Genomic DNA, 23119 nt, shown 5'->3' on the forward strand with positions numbered 1-23119 from the left:
GTGCTGCCGTGGGCCCGGGCCCGATCAATTGGGACTATCACATGCCTATCGGATACCATTCTCAAGAATATGGTATGAAAATAATCAATTTGGGGTTTCAATGGGCTGGACCCAATCATGGGTCTGGCCCAAAAGACAGAATAGTTTGAAATTTTGAATCCCAATTACAAGATTCATTTTGAATCCGATTAGATTGGATCCGGCCCATTGACACCTCTAGTTAAATATCTTTGTGGGCAGAATAAAGAGAGAAGAAGAAAGCATGAAGGCTTTGTGGGCTCCAGCAGGCGGTCAAATCGGACCGACATTTGATAACCCCACTGCCGGAGAATTTGGAAACACAACAAATATGTTCTTTTTTTTTGTGTTTCTTTCAAGAATTCCTTGCCCTTTTTCTCTCTTTTGTACTCTTATCAGGGTGAGGGGCAAAATTCAATAGTTCAAAGGAAATGATATCAGCACAACTATGTTGTGATAATTTCACTAAGTATTCTTGTCTTTTATTATTTAAAGACCTGTCACAGGCATTATTACTGTTCCCCAACCAAAAGCTCTCACAAGCCCATTAAAAAAGAAAAGACAAGGTGGGTTTTGCAATTATTAAAACATGGTTGTCCTGATATCATTTCCCTAGTTTTATAAGTTGGCTCCACGTATTTTATAGGGAAATGATAACCGGACAACCATGTTTTAATAATTGCACAGACCCACCTTATCTTTTATTTTTTAATTGGCTCATGAGGCTTTTTGGGAACTGTAATACTAATAACCGTTTGGCAGCTTTTGAAATACTAAAAGACAAGATGCATTAGTGAACATATCAAAACATGGTTGTGCTGATATCCGTTCCTATTTTATAACGCATTTTCTTATGGAAGATGATATTTTCACCCGCCCTGCATTGCATGCACCCTCTCCTGATAAGTTATAACCTGATTTGACGTGAGAAGTTGGCAACTTTTTGTCAAATCGGGGAGCGTTGCAAGTAATGTAGGGGTGAAAATATCATCCCCTTTCTTATTTTCCATTGTTTTTTGTAGTTTTCCTGATGTTGAATTATGTTTAGTGTCTTCTTTTTAACTTATGTTGTCAAGGAATAACTCAGATGGTGGGTCTTTATCACTTTCTTAATTTGGTACAAGAGATAAAATAGTATACTTTTCCCTACTTTTTCTTCTTTATTATCTTGTTTTGTGCTGTTGTCTTCATTGGTTTATTCTTGACATTTCAAAGTTTTACCTAAGTTTTTGTTTTACTGCAAATCTGAGTAATTTTTTTTTCTTTGTTTGCATTATTCATTTAATGGCCCTTTCTTATAAGCTTTTAGCTCTTGAATTTTATTTTGATATACTTTCTTGGTGCTGTGGTATTTCTTATCTTTTTTTTTTCCAGTTTTATTGAATATTGACATGTTTTTCTTCACTTCTTTTGATTTTTTTTTTAAATTTTCAGGGTCCCCTTAGTTTTTTTAATTTTTTTTTTTTTTCCATTTTTGGGTTAGAATTTGTGTTTCCTCATGACAAAGTTAGGAAAGTGAAAGGTTGCTTGTGTTGGGGTTTTGGGGAAAGGAGAGACAGGAAAAAAAGAAAAATTTACAAGAATATGCTTAAACTTATTTTCAACTCCTACTTTATATCTCTGTCTCTTCATGGTTCCTTTATGGGCCCCTTATCTTTCAGTGAATGACCCAAATGGACATAAACATCATTAGAGGACACAAACGAATGAATTGTGTATTCCAAATTGGAAAAAGGAAAATTCTTTTGTTGAAAAAGAATTTGCAACAAATACTTTTTTTTTCCTTTGATGAATTAATCTATATGCTTCTAGTGACATTTTTTTACCTTATTACTTGCCTGGAATTGTAATGCTTTACAAGGGATTTGCTTTGATTAGAACTCATCTTTGAAGGATTTGTTTTCTACTTATTCATATGCAACACATGTTGATATGATAACGAAACCCAACTTGCAGAAAGTCCTCAATGTCTGCCTTTTCTGACTGAAGAAATACCCTCTTTGTTTTATAAAAATATGACCATGGTGCTTAAGGACCCAAAAAAAAAAAATCTTCCCCTTATGTTAAATATCTAGGTTTCTTGGGTTAGGTCTAGGTAGGCTTTCATTTCTTTCAGAGACATAGTTATTATCTGGTTGACAAAGAACCTTCAATGCATTGGTGGCAACAAGTTCCTTTTTTTCTTCTACTATTATGAATGATATTAGTCTCTTATCTTGTAATAATTGCTGTATTGGTTTTTTCCTACAATGCAAATGGGAATGAGGCTAACTAAAGTTGTTGAAATTTCCCTTGCTTCTTATATGAAATATCATGGATAATTTTGCAATTAGCTTATATGTTTCTGACTAAAGTCATGGGTCCTTTCAAGAGGGAATTTGTAATCATAGAAACAAGAAAATCGAGAAATCTATGTGGTCTATCATCTCCATCCCTTTGTGTTCTTTAGCTCCTCTTGTAGGCCAAGAACCCATTTGGTTCTTTTCTTCTTGGATGCCAAGAATTCCTTTGGCTCTTTTTTCACACTTGTTGCTTTCCACTTTTGAATAATGGTACTTGCTGGCAATGCATATCTTTTTTATCTTTAATGTTGATTTTTTTTTATTCCTTACTTGCTGAAATCTTTTAGCTGTTGCATGTGGGAATTGATTGCATTCTTATATACTTGAATGTTTTTAGAAAATTAGCAAAGTACTTGCAGCCTTGGTTGTTTTATTTATATCATCTCTGGCAGCTTTTCTTTTTTTATGTGGTGGGATATATCTAGGCTAGCTTTGCTTTTTTCATCACAATACCCAAATGGTCTCGCAGCTCTCTTGCTTTTAGCAGAGTTTTGAAAGTGCACATTAACTTTTTAAATTACCAACATGCCCCGTGTATCTTGTGATAATTCAAAGGTGGTTCTTTTCTTTCTAGGACAAGGTACATGATTTCTTAAGTTAGATAAGAAATTTACAAACATGGATGGAACATAAAGAGGGGAATAGTAGATTACCAACTGTTGTGTTTTTCCTTCCACCCATTTCATAGTTTCCAATACACAAAATTCCATGACCGCGAGCACTGATTATTTAGTCGTTTAATCAATGATTAGGATAACAGTAACTATCTCTAGTTCAAAAGGTTGTTTCATTAACTTGCTTAGAGTCTAATGGATTAAGAACTTTAAGCTTGTTTAGCTCCAAATTGGAATTTGTACAGACAAACATTCTACCTTTAGTTGTTGTCCTCAACTTTATAGAATACTAAATTGACCCCGTGTATTGGTTATTCCTGTGAAAACTTGGTGATAGGTTCATGTTTAAAAGTGATAGGTTCATGTTTAAAAGCTAAATTAGTGAAAAGGCTATGGCATTTAGCAATTTCATGGAATGGCAAGGGCAGTAGGGAAACTCTCTGTTTTGCTTTTCTGTGTGTTGGGATTTGTCAGTATTGTCTTTAGTATTGTATTTTTCTTATGGTTGTTGATGCTAGCTGATAGGGAGGTCCAGATTTATGAATCTATGTCGATTTCATTGCTGCTCTGAAGATCATTCCTTTATGTTGGAGACCCAATGCTCACATTATTATTTGATCCATTCTTTATTTTTGGTATCTCATTTCAGTGCTTTAGTTTCCTCAAGATCTCAAGGTTCGAAGGTACCGCTTGAATTTTGATTATCTTTGATATTTTCAGACGTAACTCTTCATTTTCTTCGGCCGTTATTTGTCCATAAATTACGAGGAAAGCATATTAAAAACATGAAGAAAATGCTGCAAATGATGTTATCTGTTAGACACGTTTTGGCGTTGTGCAAGAAAATAAGATTCGCTTTTTTGCACAGGATCAGTGATTTGCTGGTTTTTTTACTCTCATTAGTTTGTCTGAATAAAAAGTACCAACTAGAAATTTAGTTTATTTGACGGTTTTGTACTGTAAATTTTTTAAATACTGCATCAATATAATCTTTAACTGTCACTGGAAACTGTATACTGTCTTGTTTTTGCCGGTGAGAGAAGGTTGACCTTTCTTCTTAATTTCTTGAAAAAATTATAGTATTAGCATTATTTTGGGTTTAAATTATTCAGCATATGAAATTTTATCTTGCAATATAGGAAGAACCAGCTGGCAATTATTTGGTAATGGGTTTTTCACTTTTACTCAGATGACAGTGGTTGTGGCAATGTCAGATGAACATTAGCAGCCTTTGACGTTTCATTTTTGCTCTCATTCACCTCCATGCATCTCTGGCTTTAAGGTTCATACTCCTTATCTTTATGATTTTTCTGCCTTAAGTTAATGTGAAATTATTTGAATTCATTAAAGCGTATGCTTTTCATGTCTTTGTTAAGCAATTTTTGTGCCAGTGTTAGACATGCATTTTGGTCACATAAAAAAGACATCTTGATTGGTGGTGTGGAATGCTTCTTTATTAGGAATTCAGTTCTACATGGCCATAATTGTACAATTAGAACCAAAATCTTCCTGGGTCTAATGTTCTTCAACTAAAGTTTGTTGGAGAAGAATTCTGATACTTTTACAAGTTATAACTGAAAGAAAATGAACCCAAGAACCATAGATGACTTTAGCCCTGAAAGACCAAAGTCATGGAGTGTATACGCCAGTGCAAACCCCACTCCATCGCAGTCAGTGGCAGATAAGGAGGCACCAAGGATGAGTTTGGGCACTTCAGTGAACGCCATCTCTTTTGGTTTTGTAGCCACAGTGATCTTAATATCCATTTTTATCATCATGGCGATCTTCGAACACTTGTTGAAGCCAAGATCCTCTTTCCCTTCGCCTCGGAACACAGATGAAGGATCCATGGAATCAGGTTCCATGCGGGGTCGAATGCAATTACTTGAGAAACTCGGCAATCACCGAGCTGTAAGTTTTCTTAATCCTATCCTCTGTATTCATCCCAGCTCTAGTTGTTTTATAGTTGCTATGTTCTTTGAAATGACAAGATGTTTATTTCTCTGTAACTCTATATCCATATCTTATTAGAGAAAAAAGAGATGGAATCTCTTCCCCTTAGATAGACTAAAGCACTCACACCTATATCTTCAAATCATTTCTCTCATGCCTATGTCACTGAACATTTTCTCAAGCAAGGTTTAAAATTTCGGTTTCGGCTTCGGATATAGCAGAAACCGAAATTCGGTAAATAACAAATTTTATTATTGTGCCGAAATTTTGGTAATTTCAGCCAAAACTTTGGAAAAAAGGTAAATTTCAGAAGAAACTTTTTTTTAATATTCATTTCTTGTCTCTATCCTCTGTATTTATCTCAGCTCTACTTGTTTTTTAGGCTCATTAACATTGTTTTTGTTAGTTCCTAATTTGTTATTTTCTTTGAAATGCCAAGAGGCCTATTTGTCTATATCCATGTCTTAATATAGAAAAGAGATGGCTTCTTCTCCCCCATGAATAATTTTCATTCCTTCTCTCTCTCCTTTGTACTCATCCCACCTATACTTGTTTTCTAGGCTCATTAACATTGTTGTTGCTAGTTACTATGTACTTTGAAAATGCCAAGATACCTATTTGTCTGTATCCATGTATATAGAAAAAAAGCAATGGTCTCTTTTCCCCCTTAGGTAGACTAGTTTACTTCTTATTGATTTCCTTTTCTAAATTATTTTGTTTCTAGCTAGCATTCCCCCCTCTCTGCACATGGTTGTTGCAAAGTTTCTTGAAACACCAAAAGGCTCCTTGTAAGATGCTCATGTATCTATATCTAGCACATAGAGAAGAGGTTGTCTTCCTCCATATAAAAAATATAAAGTTTGATATGTGCACCCTTTGGTTCCCTATCAGTATTCAATACAATGGGTTGTTGCCAAATTCCTTAAAAAAACAACATAACCTATGCATCTATATATAGCATGTAGAGGACATGGGTGAGATGAGATTACCCATGTCCTTATTTTAGGCCAATATAAAACACTTACTGAACACCCAACTCTTCATAATAAAATCTATGGTTCATCCAACCAAGCACATCTCTAACTCTACCATGTGCAATGCACATCTCTAAATCTATGGTTCATCCAACCAAGGTTTTCTTTGTTTTTCTCCTAAATGATCCAATTTCCACATACCTTTTTCCCTTCGAGCAAATGAGTATGACTTTTATGTTTTGCATATGTTGCAAAGATGAGGGCTGGAGGCTTGTGTTTTATATCCTTGAAAGCTTATCAGGTAGAGTCAAACCAGCGTTTAAGCACTCGGACGAGAACTTGGCCATGAAAAAGGCATTGACTCAGGCGAGTCAATGATTGATGTGGTCAATTTGTCATAACAACTAACAAGTGTTTAGGAACTCGGACTTGGACGAGAACTTGGTCAAGCAAAAGGGGCGACTCGAGTGAATCAATGATTGACATGGCCAATTTTTCATTAGGGCCCTGTTTGTTTTGGATTTCGAGAGCCGATTGCGAGTCTGAAACTGATTAATGGACTCAAGTAAACTGATTGTGAGTACAATAATTAGTTTCGGACTCACAATCGGTTCTCAAAATCCAAAACAAAGAGGACTTTAACCTGAGCTAGTCAGAGGGTTTTTTTTTTTAGTGGACTTCATAGGGTAAAATTCGGACTCCTAGGAGAATTCGGCCAAGGTAAAACCGGGTCGACTTGCCTCGGACGAGTTGACGATTGACTCGAATAGTTTTTAAAGAGTGAGTCAAACTATATTGAGTACCCCCTAAGCAGTGTATAACCCATTAGTCACCATTCAAAGAGATTTGAATGTTACTGTCTAATTGAGTCAAGTGTACTATCTAGGATCTTAAATTGGATGTATTGTATCTGACAGTCTCTTTACTCCCTAATTGTGCATAATCTATCCACCTCTTTATTTGTCTTCCTCTCTTTTTCTGAAAAAAAAAAAAATCTTTTATTTTCAATTTATCTTGTGGGCTGCAACTAAACACCCCATATGTGTTCCAAATCAAAATATTTCAAAAAAAAAAATTGATCTTGTGGCTGCAAACTGATCTCTACTGGTTCCAATGACAGGTGGCGATTTCGTACTCAACGGATTTCTCAGTGCTGATGCCAGGCCAACACTATCCTACTTTCATTGCTCAACCTGCCCCTCTCCCTTGCCCCAGGGAAAATATACCTTGGCCTACCCATGATCATGGGTTTGCTTCCCCTTAGAATATATATAGTTACTGATATTGGCACTGCCCTGTTTTAATAATTGCACAAACTCAACTTGTCTTTTCCTTTTTAATTGGCATCTGAGAGCTTTTTGGGAACTGTTATAACTTCTGGCAAATGTTTATATAAAAAGACAAAATGAGTTAGTGCAATTATAAAAACACTGTAGTACTGATGTCAATAGTCTAAGATGGTAGTGCTGATACCAATATAACTTCAGTCCCTTGTTTTAATAATGGTACTTCTCTCTTTGTTTATGATTTTTTTAGCTATGCTGTCCCCAGAAAACTATCAAGACTTCAAGAGCCAAGTAAAAAAATATTTAGGCCCTGTTTGTTTTTTATTTTTATAATCAATTTTGAGTACAAAACCGATTGTTGGCAAAGTTGAGCCTTTGGTTTGCTATCAAGAGACAGTCGGAAAAATATTTAGGCCCTGTCTGTAAGTTTGCTGTGTAAAATCGATTTGGACTCAATCGATTCTAAGTCCCAGCAGTATGTGTATTTTTTTACTGGGATGTAGAATAGATTTGGGTCCAAATTCGATTCTACAACTGCGAAGCTAAGGCCCCATTTTGCCAAGGATTAATTTTGAGTCCTCAAAATTGATTCTCAAAATCCAAGGCAAACTGGGCCTTAATAAAGTTGGGCGGCCATATTGAACGAGAGAGCTTCTTGTCTCCATTCACGATGTGGGTGGTCTGACATGCGACAGACCTGCCGCGAAATGCCTTTTACGATGGACGCTAGCAATTCCCTCTTTATAAATTTGTGGCCCATTTGGCTGAATCTTAATTATCAGATCATATTTTGGATCAATCGAAGCAGTGGATACTTCTCATTAGCTTGTCAGAGGTTGTTACAATTCTCAAGAAACTATCATCAACCAATCAGAGTGCCATTATCAAAACAATGGAGAGCAGATATTAGTTTTCTAAATAAACCCATTAGTATTTCCAAGCTAAAATACAAGTACAAGATGGTGTTTTTCTTTTGGTTTGCTCTAAACCAGTTGGACCATGGTTTAATTGGGTTAAACTGCATCATTAATGGATTATTTTTCAAAACGAAAAATTAATAATAAAGAAAGAAAAATAGGAAAATAGAGGCAGAAAAGGGGAAGGAAAATGCATCACTCCACTTTCAGACTTAGAAAAGTTGAAAGAAGACAAGGGGGAGGGGAAGAAAGATGTTTGGAAGTATGTGAAAATTCAAAAGATTTATAAGACTAATTTTACAGTCCTTACAAGGTGGACAATCACTGTTGATGTGTATAATTGCGCCTTTTTTTTAATCATCCCTTAATCAAATCATGAAATCTATCTTGCTATATTTAATATACTCTTATCGCCGCCTGTCATTTTCGTTAGTATAATACACCTAACATTTTTCTACTAGGCCCTATATTTGAAAAGCAAGAAAAAACATTTCTGATGCAAAAAATTTCTTTCTACAATTCAGAGGGAAATGATATGGTTATGGTTAATTTAGAGGGATATTCTCATTAATGGAAGGACACTCTAAGTACAAATTGAATAGGGTTGGTTCAAACAGGGCCTTACTTTTTTGAGCTATTTTAGGCTTCTTAACTATCTCCACCAATAGTGATGTAATTCACAAAAGGCTACTGATATTTGCACTACAATGTTTTGATAATGAGACGAACTTACCTCGTCTTTTCTTTGTTAATCCGCTGCTGAGAACTTTTTGGGAATTGCAATAGCTTTTGACAGATAGTTAAATAATAAAAGACAATGTCAGTTCGTTTCATGATCAAAACATGGTATGCCTTCTCAAAAATATAGAACTTCAAAGCCATTTATATGCAAACAGTTTTCATACTAGGGGTATCCAAAGAGGGTTCTTATGCGATACGTGTGCTAGAAATATGAGATGGCAGAAAGATCAGTCTTAAAACTTATATCAGAGGAATGCTTCAGTAGGGCTTAAGCTCTTTGTCCATAGTAAATAAGACCTCATTGTATTACAATGAAATGGCACCCTGCTGAATCAGTCTTCCATGTTCTCTTTCATGGGGTTACCATTTCCATTGAGAAATAAAAACTAAAGCTAAAACAAGAAATTGGCTGAGGTAAATTTTCAGAATTGATATAAATTACCCATTATAGGCTTCAATCATTGAACTACATTGAAAAATCAGAGCAGAAATTTATAATACAAAGTAAATTTTAGTACTCCAAAACACCTATCAACCATTTCTAAATCTGATAATAAAAGGGTTGCAGACCCTTCCTCCTACACCTCATCGGCAAACATCGCTGTGAGCAAAGAGTACCTGAGATAGAGCGAGATCTTACACTTCTCAACGAGCAGTCAAGCTCCGGGAAGGGAAGGACCCAGTACCCTGTACTCAAGTGTGTCTTGTGGGACCCTAACCATCTCCATCATGTCCACAAAGCCTGCTTGGGGTCTACTACCCTAGTGACTGAGATAAGCCACACCAATGCGTGTATGGGACCACCTAGGCCTTATGCTAGAGTCTCAACCCCGCATTTCCATTGAGAAATAAAAACAAAAATTAGAACAAAAAATTGGGTGAGATAGATTTTCAGAATTGGTATAAATTACCCATTACAGGCTTCAACAACATTAAAAAATCAGAGCAAAAAATTATAATACAAAGCAAGTTTTAGCACTCCAAAACACCCATCAACCATTTCCCATTCCACTCTCAGATAGTAAAAACGTTGCAGCCCCTCCTCCCTCTAGTCATCCTCCTCATCGGCAATAATGGCGGTCAGCAGCGAGTACCTGACACGGAGCGAGATCTTACCCTTCTCGACAAATAATCGAGCTCCGGAAACGACCCAGTACCCAGGTGTGTCCTGTGGCCCCCTAACCATCTCAGTCATGTCTACAAACTTAAGCAGTTTTGGGGCCTGGACAGGAACTGGGGGCCCGCCAGGGTACACAGCTGAATTGATGTTCACATCGGCCGGCCGTGGTGGTGGCTTTTGAGCCATTGAGAAGTTCCCACTCATCAACATTGAGATGATTCCTGACTTCTGGCCGAGAGCGTGGGACCCACCCCACTCAGGTTTCTTGACCAATGAGACCCCTAAAACAGTTGAAAAACGGAGTCTTAAGAAGAGGACTTTTTTCAGGCCATTGCTCCCTACTTGTAACTGAGCGCCGGTTACGATTGAGAGGTCCTCGGATTCTACAGGGGCCGTGCATACGTGGGAGAAGCTCTTCCACTGGACAGGTTCATAGTACTTTCGGTCGTAAGATTCCTTGGAAAAGTTTCCGTTGGGGTCGTCACAGAGTTGGAAGGTTTTTGGCAGAGAGGAGAGGTGTTGAAGATGGATAGCTAATCGGTTGCTTCTCTTTCCTTCGAGATAGAGTCTGAGGCCCGTCACTGGCCTCATGCCCACATCCACCTGCAGAAGAATTGATCCAAAAGGCAAAAATATAAGCAAATGGGAAAGGATTAAAAAGAGTTTTGTCAATGTCCAATTCTTCACACCATATCATTTCACAGATCAGTTTCTCGACTGGCTGAAACTGTTAGTCTTTTGCTTCTATTTGATTGGTAAGGATGAAATTTGCATTTATGATGCAAAGAACTTGTAATATGCATCTTACATTGGCAAATAAGATTCAATGACACATGAGATTTGGATCCCTGATTCAAACTACTTAATATGCAAGGCAACTAATCGCTATAGACCCTGTTTGGACTTTGGATTGCAGGAATTTTCTGGAAAATTTTGAAAAAGAAAAACTTCTCCAAATTTTCATGATTTTCCATTGTTTGATTACCCATGAAAAAATGTAATTTGAACCACCGCAGTTCAACTTTTATTTATAGGAAACTTTAATTATTTTATTTTTTGAAAGATGACAATTTCATTGATATTAGAAAAGCATTGGGGACCAGGAATCCCGTCTTGCGATACAAAGTATCAATAGACCGGACCGGGTATGCCCAGAACCAAAACCAGTTGGGGTAAAGCTAACAAAACAAATTTACAACCAATACACTCTCTCCTGCATTATACCACTCCAAAGAAACCTATCTATTCAAAAATCTACATCAGTATCCCATCATCCACATCCATTCGCCTAAATCACAGCTCTGCATGAATAAGGACCTAAAAATTCATCAAGTCAATCCTATGATTAGGTTGCAAAAGCACTACCAAAACTCATTAGGCGAACGACCCTGATCACTCGAACTGTAATTGAGGGCAACCTTCTATCCCAAAAAACAATCCTATTCGTTGAACCATTGGACCCCACTAAACAGTTTCGAAAAACTCTAAAACCTCTTTACACAAAGACCCCAAAGGGACAAACTAGAGGGAAGATTTCGTTAATTCCAGAATTAGACCCACCTCCTCAGAAACAAATACTTCCTCATCCATACTCAAGGTTGAGAGTCCCTCATCCGATAGGGTTTGCTCTTCTGAAACTTTCTTTCTCATTATCATATTTTCTAGCATCTGAAATCCCCTCTTCTTGCCCTCCTCCCAGCGAAGGCGTCTCGAGGTCAGTTCCTCTTCTAATAAATTGATGAAGAGAAGATGCTCATGCAAAAGGGACTGTGATTCTTCGATGGTCCACTTACCAGTTAACCAAAAGAGTGCTTCCGGCGACTTGGAAGCTTCTTCTTTTAATAACTTCCACTACTGTTTTGAAAAATCCCTAGCAACTTCCTTTGAAGTAGGCGAGTGATTGGATGCAAGTTCCTCTGAGTATACCATTCTTTCTAGGACTCTGAGGGAGGTCGTCTCCATCTCAAATAAGTCCACTGGCATTTTTCTCTTTTTGCCAGTACGAGAGCAAGAAGAAAATACTGGATCGCCCCGACTCTCCATATAAATCCCAGATCCCAGACTAAAAGGAAACATAGAAAGATTGCCAAGAAAACAACATATCGTCTCCAACTGGATCTGAAGGGAAGGCTAATAAAACAATATTGAAAACTCCCTTCATCATGAAACGGCATTGAATACTCCGAAATGGCGCTTCCAATTTCTTCATTAATTCATTCGTCAGCCCCAATGCCAATGAGGGGTTGTACATTACCATAACCGCCAAGACCCAGAAAAGTAAGAGGACTTTCCAACTTCCCACGCCAGGAAGTAGCTCTACGTTACCCAGTCTACTATTCTTCGAACCTATCCTTTAATATCTTAACATAACTTGGGATCTTGTCAAGCCACAAAAAGAGGATGCCAGCAATCATCATTCTAAATGTCCGAAAGAAAAAAGACAACCAAAAGTCTTACTCTTATGCCGAGAGTGCCACGTATGAGGCCTCACCCTTTTCAAAATACGGAACATGATTTCCAGATTTCTGATTCAACCTGCATAGAGGTAGATTGCCCCGCGAGTTATTAGTCTGGAATAGACCATTTTCCCTGATCTGGCAACCCTGGATTGAAGGTCAGATGTCTTTTCAGCCCAGACTTGGGAAGCGGGTCTTGCAAATTTGCCCTTGAAAATTTGAAATTTGAATCCTGCTAAGGGGGATTCAGAAAGCCATCCGGTCGCCTAGCCAGAACCTCCAGGAAGCGCACCAACGACCGGTTTCCCGGTGGGGCCGACCACGAAGAGTCTCTCTGATCGCCTCCAAGGACCAAAAGAGAGCCTCCGGGTCCCTGGACAGAGACTCCTACTATGTGACAATGATTGGAGATCCATAACTTCACAAATGGAGGAAATTTCCAACGAGGAGCAGAGATTTTGGCTGAGACAAAACACATACATTGATTGTGAACTCCTTCCATTTGAACTTCCATCACCTGCCTAAAAAGATTTCCCAAAGCTTCAACCGTCGAGGGAGCCCACACATGTAAAGGAATACCGTAAAACTTAACCCACAGTGTCTCAGAGCCTTGAATGCAATCTGGGGACCAATGGGACAGGGACGATAGGAATACTCCCCAGTTTTCGATTCCCAGACCCAGAATCCTAAAGGCGACTTCTTCAGAGTAAAAAACAAAGAGAACCTCGTCATTGGATAGCAAACACGAGCAAGCGAGGGAGGGAGAATTCCAAGATTTTTTAGCCCACTCCCAAAGATCCCGAAGAGATCCAGACAAATCATTTCTTTTACCCACCAAACATGTCGTTAGGGAATCCATTCTTGTTTCTACCTCCTTACCAGAAATAGAGATCGACAGAGGACCATCCTCCACCAATGGGGATGAGAATACCCCGGAGTCAGGCCATGGATAATATTCTGGAGCTGTCAGGTCTCCAGCTTCTGATGTGTTGGGCGTAGATATGGAGGCTTAGGAGGCTTTTGATTTCGATCTAGGTGGCAACAACGACATTTACTCCGTCGCTTAAAGTTAGAATAATTACATGACGAGCAGGACCAATCCCCCTGCCTCCACCACTGATCAAGCTTTCTATTTCCGTCCTGAACCAAAGCCACCGGTCGATAAACTACGGGTGATAAACTCTTCTTCCTCTGAAAACACCATCGACACTTAGGCCTCCATTTGAAATTATAATAAGCACAGGATGGGCAGAACTAGTCCTCTTGCCTCTGATTTTTTGGTTTCCACCTCTTCGGATTTCTTGCTGCTCCCATCTTTTTTGTCTATAGCTAAGAACTCCAGAGTATCCCCAAGCGGAAACCTCAGGCCGCTCCCATCTTTTTTGAACCACCCATTTCTAATATCCATATTTAATCTCTATCTGTCTGCCTTTGATCATATGTCTATAGGGACCTTTAATTTATAATGGTATCCCTAAAATTTTTCATTTCCATCTAAATTGTAGAAACAAAAAAAAAACTTCTAAAGAAAAAAAATATTCCATAAGAAATATATTTCCTGTAATCCAAACATGGCCTATATGCATGTCTATGCATCGTCATGGATGACCCACAATTTCCATTAGTGAGAAGACAAGGATATTTTAGTACGAACGCTAATTTAACTGTAAGGGTTAAATTTTAGGACACGTCTCGTTTGCAAGGTGCCTTGATTGCAATCTCAAGGTTGTGGGTTCAATCACAACTGACCTAGCAAAAATAAGATAAAATAAAAGAGATTTTTAACTTTAAAAAAATCTTCAAAAGGAAAGTTTAAAAAAAAATAAAAAATTTCCAGCAAGTCTCTAAATGTGACTTATGCTACTACAACAATAGACGGTATATCTCTTATTGAAAAAAATTCTAGAAATGTGATGTTTGGACGAAAAATTCATGATTAGAGAATTTGATTGCAACCTTGTAGGTGCGACACAAAGCACCTTCCAAAGAGATACAGGTTCAATGTCTGTACCCTTTGTTCCGAATGCTGTATTACCATGTTCCCTCGCAAAGGAACATGCTATGTATTGTAAGAGTAGAAAATTGACTTTCTTTTATGTCACATGGTATGCACCAAATTTTTTGGGGATATTTTAGTGAAAACCCAACCTGTAAACTTCCATGTGTTAAACATAGATAGAAGACAATAAGGCAACAAGGACATGAAGTTATTACCGGAATGGTGTTAACGTAGAGCTTAGGACCCATAAAGCTGAACTGGAGGGATGCACTGCTCGGTTGCTTCCGCTGGGGGCCGAGTGAAAGCTCGCTGAACACTGGTGCCCATAGCCTTGGTAGTTGAAACTCTAAAAACTGATAGAGTTCTCCAATTGACGGTTTATCTGCAAGAAGAAGAGAAAAGTTTATGAACTTCAATCCACAAAAGAACAAATAGAAATATTTTTGGTTTTGAAAGTAGGAACGGAGGCAAATATTGTTGACAGTGTTAGCCAGCCACACACTGCTTACTATACAGTTACGATAGATTAACATGGTGGCATTTGTGGTTTCACTATTTTTTTTTAAAAAGGTACCAATTCAGCCATGCCGGTTCCTTACGAATCCCTCAAAAGGATAAAAACTAAAAAAAACTCTGCTTCATCCTTGTCTTCGGCTTTTTCCTCCACCACACCTTTCTGTAATTTTTCGTTTCATTAATATGTGTGTGTGTGTGTCCACACATCATTCTATTCTAATGAGAATAGAAGCTTCTCAATTTGGGTGACCTTCCACGTTGTCTTCTTTACAAAATTGACATGGTATCATAGCAAGGATACAAAATCCGATTCTCTCCTCTCTTGTTGAAAGGGAAGCATTCTATACTTCTATCCCTTCCGAAATTCTTCCTACCTCTCATATTCATCGAATTAAAAGCCTAAAACCCCCATTCCTCCTTCCTCTTTTCTCTAAACCCTAGATCCAAAGTGAGTCCCCTTTTCCACCCTTCAAACCCCATTTGAAACCCTAAATCCACTTTTTATACATCAAATCTCATTTGAAACCTTTAATACTCGTTTTCTTTCTTCCAACCATTCTGTCAGTAACCAAAACTTCTAAAGAGGGAAATATCTCACATCATATTATCTCTTCCTAATAATCCCCCTCTCTCTTAAATCCATTCCTTCACTTAGGTTTTGATAGATTGAAATCTATACGTCCTTTGAAACAAAAATTGGAGAAGGATAGCCATTGAAGAAAGATTTCTTTTTTTTTATGAATTCTGATGATTTCTATCTTAGTTTTCAAAATAAATTTTACGAATTCCTTGTCCACATTTAGGGTTGGGGAGAGGGAAAGAGGTTATATAAGAAAGGGGGGGTTTCCTTTAAGTGGTGGACCATGGGTTGGAGAAAGGGAAAATGTAAAGGCTTGGGTTATAAGTAGTGGGCATGCATAGAGGGTTAAGGATAGTGGGCCATAGGAAGTGATGTGGACATCTCCCACATTTAGGTCCAATAAGACATAACGCATAACTAAAATAAAAGTGAATACGTATAAAACACAATTAAGATAAACTGACTAATCATGTGGATAAATCAAACCCCCCACCCCCACCCCACTACCACCACCAATGTGGGAAGAACTCAACTCCATCGAGTAAACGCCCGAAATGCGTAAATGTCCAAAATGCGCCGGTAAAGGTCTTCAAAATTCTTAAGAGTATATGCTTGTCCCCATTTCCTATTTTATTAAGAGATAGATTCATTTCTTTGACTTGGTAGGTAGAACAGAATATTGGTTGTTCTCTCTTGATTTTCCTTTTTTAGTTTGATACTTGCAATCCTTGCAGTTTTCATCAGCAGCAAGTGATTGTCCTGGGGAGAAGGGTCATCGGCTTGAGCAACAATCGTGGATAGAAGTATGCGCACAAGTGTGGGAAGCCCAAATGAATCAGGTAAGTCTTTGCCCATTCATGTGCACTTCTAATTTTCTTTTGTTTTAATATAATTCTATTAATTTTCTTTAAAAAAAAGCAACGAATGTGAGGAACTTCAAGAGATCTGTTGAAAACTTTTTTCAATAACCTCTAATAGAGTTACGTCCAAACATGTTGATCTGTTGGGAATGCTCAAACCTTGGATTATGCCCATCTTGAAGTCCCTGGGAATAATAAATCTTAAATAGTATCTTACCATGCAATTAAACACAGGAAAAGTATCATGCAAGAACACTTGAAAGGGTCAATTTCATGCCATACATTTCAGAGAAAGTCTACCATCACATAAAAATGCAGGCCAATGATGCATCACAGGTGAGTGACTCCAAGTTCAAGAATTCCATAGAAACAATAATTTTGGACAGATATTTGACTAAATGCACAGGCTCGGGATAAGGTTTTGAAGTAAAGAAAAAAGACCGTGAGAACTGATTGGTGAATGCTTACGCAATGGGGCATCTATGGTAGGATCATTCAAATTTGTGGGCCCATGTTACCTGCATATGTGCCACATATATAGTCTGTAGGCTGCTCAAGAGCACTGAGCACCATGAGCGTTGTGCTCTTGAGGCCACGAATATAAATAAGGCCACTATTCATACTTACAACGTAGATACAGATTGATGGCATGGCTCAAGAATCCACTCCCAGGAACCCCATTCAAGAGAGATGTAATTGGAACAAAGGACATGGAGATTACATCAGGCTCAAGCTGAACCGTTTCTAACCACTCATAATGTTGTATGTTCTTATTGCCAGTTCCCCCTCTCCTCTTGTAGAGATCTATGACGTCCTGAAATTAAAATTTTGAAAGACAATGCAAATAAGAGTAGAACCATTAAAGAAGAGAAGTTCAACTAGGCTCTTTAAGAATTTCATAGTTGCTTACATCCCTGTTTGCGTAAGACATGGTTGGGTTGGAGTTTGCAAACCCCCTGATATCAAACTGAAAAAGAAATGATGCAGTGGGTTAAGAGTGCTCCAGACTAAAGCCCATGATAACAAGTCAATTTTTTACTTTTCCTTTAAATTGGCGGAATAGGTGGAAGGGAGACCAAAGTTTAAAATACGGGCTTATGAAGACACAACCCAGGAATGAATCATCAACTGAACTAGTTCAATCAACAGCGCAAAAAATTGCCAGCACGTGGAAGTAAAACAAACAGAAAAAATATGCACAGATCCCACGAATGATGAAATGCCTCATTGTTTCCCTATCCAGATTAAGAAAGTTAGCAACTCGGACAGCATAACCAGGATTAGATGAAGTTGGAATAGCATGACTGTCGTCATATTCAAAACTCAGTAAACAATATTCAAAAGAATAGATATTAGATGGGGATATCTTGCGTAACTATGATTTTGTGACACTAATTATCCAATACCCCGAATCTTTGCAGTACAATCCATAGAACACTAGGAGCCTCAGTGTAATATAGAGGCTCCTTGGGATCCTCAAGACTAGAAGTCAAGAAGCATAGACAGAATATCCTATCTATAAAACCTAAAAAACTCCGAAACATAAGAAGCCACAACTATAACAGGTAGATGAAATCAACACACACCTTATCCTTCCCATATGTTCTCTCAGAATCCACACCAAATTGACCATTTGCGTCTATAAATCTCCGATCTGCCATCTCCTTTAACCTTTTTTGAACTTCAGCGGGCTGAAGATTTGATGAGTGCTGCTGCTTCACATAAATTACATCCTTCCCTCCCATCTTTACACCCACAACAATATGGGTGCCGAATCTATCAATAAAACTGGAAGAAAAACACAACACCGTCTCAAAATATAATTAGGATTTCCAAATAGAAGCAGGTGAACTCAATCTAGAAATTGATGAACTTTTCCAACAGACCCAGAACATAATTGCTGTGTGAATAATAATTTAAACATTCAACCATAGTGAAAATTTAAGCACTGATATAACTTTATTTGAAGAGATATGCATGAGAGCAGGATCTCACCTAGCTAACGCAGCAGGATCCCATGATGATGGAACCGCTTGTTTAACATGATCATGCAGTACTATTTGGGACTTTGATAATGCAACAGTGTAGAGTGTAATGAACCATCCATCGAAGGCAAGAGTTTTAGTGTTCGCAGCATCTTTCTGCCAGCAACCTGAAAACTCGAACATAGTATTGAACAGGCCAGAGGGTATTTTACCAGACAATGATAGTTCCTGGTTGAATTGCTCCGACATCTACAAAGAATATAAAAAAATGTCATAAAACAAAAATTAGAACAGAAGCTGGGTTCCTATGACGTTTACTCATGCTTTTGTATTCCAACGTCACCTCACACCAAATCAACTAAATGACCTTAGTTACTATCATGGATTTAAATTTCAGTTTCAGTCAATTTAATTTCGGCCTTGGCCGAAACCAAAATTTCAGCCGAAATCCAGTAAAAAAATTAATGAATTAATCATTTCAGAAATTTTTGCCGAAATTTGGTGATAATATTAATTTTTTTTTTTGAATGGTAGGATAAATTCATTGGAAAAAACAAAGACCGAGGAGCTCCCGAAAGGATACAAAGCAAGGGCATATAGAGCCGAGAAAATACAGAAAAAATAAAGATACAAACACTAGTAGCTATGGAGGGAGAAAGTCGAAAAGTTCCACTCTCTCCCAATGAACCCCTTCACTAGCAAGCTTGTCGGCCTCTCCATTTGTTGTCCACCTAATATGATTGAAAGATATAGAAGAGGTTCCAATCCTGTTCTGAATCTCATCAAATAGTGCTGCAAATCTCCAAGGTACCTTATGTGAGTCTCTTAGCCACTTTATGACATTTAGCGAGTCCCCTTCTACCACCACCCTATTCATGTCTACACTTTGCAGAAAATAAATTCCTTGGTGGATTGCTCGAAATTTTTTAAAAATATATTAAAAAAAATGAATTTCTCGAAATTCCTAAAATTTCGGCCAAAATTTCTGAAATTTGGAAAATCCGAAATTTCGAGGTCCCAACCGAAATCCGAAATTTAAAACTATGGTTACCCTAACCGTAAGCAGTAATAAGAAACAGGAGCAGCAAGGATATTGCTGACTTAGTGTGATATTATGGCAATATTCATGGCATTCCAAGTCATAATGAAGCCTAAACTCTATTATGAACCATCATATAGATACCATAAGACTTCAAAGTAGGAGTGCCACCCTAAGTAAAATATGTATAAACCTATGGCTTAACTAGTTGTCAATGGAAATGTGTGGAACAAAGCCCGATCAAATCGTAGGTTTCCATGAATAAAGACCTTAATCAGAAATGTCCTTTAGATGAGTTACAACCACAATTGAACTAATTCAGAGAGTAACACTATCAGGTACAGGCTAAACCAAGCCAAGGATGATGTTCAGTTCATGAGTGTAAGACAGAACTCGTTCATACTTCAACCTGAGCACAACAGAAGACCACTAACAAATAACTAACCCTTAACAATTAAAATAACAACTATCCGGAAGAATTCATATCAATACACAGATTCTGACTGACGAAAAGTTGAAAACAACATATCATTCAAACAACAGAACAGAGCAAAACTAATAAAAGGAACTTGCCAGTCCAGTCCTTTTTGCTTTTCATGGCAAACTAAAATGGTCCTAGAAAGAACTAAAAAGACATTCGCAATTTCAAAATATGCTAATCCCTCATCTCTTCAATTCGCAATTGCAAAAAGACATTGAAACTACTTTTTTTGGAAATGATAACAAATATATTAGAAAAGCTGAAGATTACAAGCGCACATCAATAAGCAAGGGCAGAGCTGAATATGTTTGAGCTCTTAGTGCTCCTGATTTAGTTAATCTATCAGCTAAATCATTAGTGATCCTATGAACATGTAAGAAAACAATATCGCGGCCGCTAGTCATCTCGGAAATCTCATCAATGAATCTAGCCAATCTCCAAGACCCACCTACCACCAACCCCTCGTGCCCGAGAAAAGACATTAGAGGAATTACCCTCTATCTCAAATCTTCCTTCCATCCAGCTTGTGAAGATGTCCAACCCGTGATGTAGAGCTGTCACCTCTTCTCCAGACAAAGTATGTGAAAATTGTTTTGTTTTGTTTTATTTTTTTTGAAAATGATGAGTATGTGAGCATTGTTATCCTGAAAACTCCCCCTATACCAGCTGATAGAGGTCTCCAAGGGAAAGACCATCGGTCTAGCCACAGTTCTAGCCTTTGAAGATTTCCCCATCATAATAGTCCTCAAATTCCAAATAATCATATCAGAAGTATATCCCTGAGACTCATTTATGGTCATTAAAAAAACGACACAATCATCAGTAACTACCTCATACAGAGATTGATGTCCGTAATTTAGAAAGAAGTGAGAATACAAGAAGTTTGATAAACAGGGTAGAAGAGAACTCAGGTCTAGATAAAGATAGCTCTTCACGCTCCAAGAATTAGATCCGCTACAACTAAAATAATCCTCTGAGCAGGTCTAGGAACCTACAAGACAACTGGAATAAATGATATTCTGTTCATTTACTAATGCTCTGTTGTTTCACCCTAAATAGCCCTCACAGCGGTGTTATTTCCTTTTTAAGAAAATGACTGTAATTTTTGCTGTTTTTTGGAGGTCTAGCATTATCACCTACCAATGTCTCTTCCAAAGCTGATGCCTATAATACAAAAGATCATAGGAAAAACCAAAGTTTCTAAAAGAAAATGTGAAGAACCACACAACAAACTTCCGAACTGTTGAAGTATAAATGATTAAATAAAGCCAACTCTAACAGCTTAAGCTTTTGCAGTAATTGGTCGTTTCACATGGCATAAGAGCCATTGCCTCACGGCAGGTCTTGGGTTCAAAACCCAACAACTCCTTGATATTAAAATCCCACCTACACTGTCAGCCCAAAAAAAGAGAGGCCACACATGAGAGGGAGTGTTGAAGTACCACACATGAGAGGGAGTGTTGAAGTATAAATGATTAAATAACGCCAACTCTAACAGCTTAAGCTTTTGGAGTATTTGATTGTTTCACACCAACATATCATAGCAGCTATACCAATCAATTTAATCAAAAAAATCAGATATGAATAAGTAAACATACCTGTTGAAAGGGGAGAACATCAGACCTGAACCGCATCCTTTCTCCTTTATCGCATGTTATTGATTTTGGAACATTCGCGATTGGAATACCACCTGGAAGAACAATATCTCGACCCTGATCACCGTCAAGGTCAATCAAACGTGAATCTGTTGAATCCCTCTTACAATACATGAGCCGAAGATCCATGGAGACATCATATCCAAGCCCAATTGACTGGATTGCAGCCTCGGCCGCATTTACTGGAGATAGAGAGACCTTATGCGCCATTCCTCAGACCATTCCCTTCTCACTTCTCCATGAATTACAATGATTACCTTCTGAATACTAAATTTCTCAAACTACTAGAGAAATGCAGTCTCAAAACTCAGTTTTAGTGTAAAATTGAAGAGAATAACCCTAGTATTTTTTCTGCAGATGATTGGAACAGACAAATGCTTAGATCTTAAGCTCTGATCTCCAGATTTCAGCAAATTCAAACGAATGCTATGCCAGAAGCCCCTGGATTCCTATCAAATAAAAAAGAACACAAGATCCAATCCTACAAACCCTAATTGTGAAGCAAGTTAAGGATAATCCACAAATAGGAGCCAAGATTTCATGAAATCCTCAAAGAAACATCACCAATCAGCCATGAAAACTCTACTACACATCCAAAAAACCTCTTTTTGGAGTAAATTCCAAGAAACATCCAGCAAAAATCAGGTTTAAAACGTCAATACCTTAGCTTTTCTCTGCAGATGCTTTGAGAAGAAGAATGCTTAGATCTTAAGCTCTGACCTCCAAATTATCAAAATCCTCAAAGTAAAACCTTAGATTCCCATCCAAATCGAAAAGAACACATGCGTCCAATCTTCCAAACCCTAATTTTGCGGCAAGTTGCAGATAATTTACAAATAGGATCCAAAATTTACTGAAATTCTCAAAGGACTTTAAAGTAGATTCCTATAAACTTCCAAAAAAAAAAAAAAAATCAATGCCCTAGCTTTGAGGCAACTATATAAATGTAAAATGTCAATACCCCAACTATAATGTAATAAAAGAACCGAAACCCTAAATTTTACCTTAGCTTCCCGGCAACTATAATGTAATCAAAGAACCCAAACCCTAAATTTTGGGTTAATCAGAAGAAACATGAGACGAACAATGAATTTTCGTCGCTTTTCAAGCCTCTCGTTTTATAAATGTAGTCAAAAAGAGGACAAATGGAGATCTCAGTAGAAAAGTATTTTTCTTTTTTCTTTTTTCTTTTTCTGTTTTCAACGTTCGCAGTGGCGGCTACTTTTACTGTTTTACCCTTAGAAGATGATAAAACTACTACACTCTGTTTTTTTGAGTCTTTATAGTAGAGAGACAGAAGAGAAAGTGGTATGATAAATTCGCACCCCCTGTAGGATAATTCGCACTCCTCTACAGGAGGGGGATGTGGCAGACTCTAACTCTTTTTTTTTAACGTCGATTCACGTTAAAGTGGTGCGAATTTATCATTATCCACGAGGAAATGTGTTTCAGATTTCGTAGTCAAAAAGAGGAAAAATGGAGATCTTCCGAGAAAAGCGTTTTTTTTTTTTTCAACGTATGCACTAGCGGCTACTTTTACTGTCTTACCCTTGGAAGATGATAAATTACTACAGTTATTTACT

At 37.7% G+C, this 23119-nt stretch overlaps 1 protein-coding gene and 1 long non-coding RNA gene across 4 annotated transcripts; one reads left to right on the forward strand and one right to left on the reverse strand.

Moving 5' to 3' along the window:
* The first annotated feature begins 3115 nt into the window (after positions 1-3115).
* LOC143864815 (uncharacterized) lies at positions 3116-7498 on the forward strand. Its single transcript, XR_013241360.1, has 4 exons — positions 3116-3657; positions 4164-4256; positions 4435-4885; positions 7022-7498. It is a non-coding gene; the product is annotated as an uncharacterized LOC143864815 (long non-coding RNA).
* Positions 7499-9706: 2208 nt separating this feature from the next.
* On the reverse strand, positions 9707-22706 carry LOC143864894 (MACPF domain-containing protein At4g24290-like). 3 transcript variants are annotated; one of them, XM_077375763.1, is made up of 9 exons: positions 22541-22706; positions 22199-22428; positions 21480-21887; positions 18372-18610; positions 17963-18164; positions 17287-17343; positions 17004-17190; positions 14636-14802; positions 9707-10568 (listed from the first exon to the last, which is right to left on the reverse strand). In XM_077375763.1, exons 3-9 carry the CDS (start codon positions 21744-21746, stop codon positions 9894-9896), a joined length of 1794 nt encoding a protein of 597 aa, XP_077231878.1. In that variant the 5' UTR covers positions 21747-21887; positions 22199-22428; positions 22541-22706; the 3' UTR covers positions 9707-9893. The 3 variants fall into 3 exon arrangements, with proteins under 3 accessions (XP_077231878.1, XP_077231877.1, XP_077231876.1); XM_077375762.1 differs by having other exon boundaries at positions 21480-22339; XM_077375761.1 differs by having other exon boundaries at positions 21480-22428.
* Between the last annotated feature and the right edge of the window lie 413 nt (positions 22707-23119).

The sequence above is a fragment of the Tasmannia lanceolata genome, unplaced genomic scaffold, assembly GCF_043159265.1.
Source record: "Tasmannia lanceolata isolate RefF3 unplaced genomic scaffold, GAP_Taslan_0.1 ptg000054l, whole genome shotgun sequence".
Lineage (NCBI taxonomy): Eukaryota > Viridiplantae > Streptophyta > Magnoliopsida > Canellales > Winteraceae > Tasmannia > Tasmannia lanceolata.

Bases quoted from the DNA above. Each gene is read 5' to 3' on its own strand.
- LOC143864894 (XM_077375762.1), bottom strand. From the start codon at position 21,746: ATGGCGCATAAGGTCTCTCTATCTCCAGTAAATGCGGCCGAGGCTGCA. The intron at 17,191-17,286 runs GTAAGCAACTAT...TTTTAATTTCAG, and splicing joins TGTCTTACGCAAACAGGGAT to GACGTCATAGATCTCTACAA. The intron at 14,803-17,003 runs GTAAGTATGAAT...TTCTTCTTGCAG, and splicing joins CATCAATCTGTATCTACGTT to ATAAACCGTCAATTGGAGAA.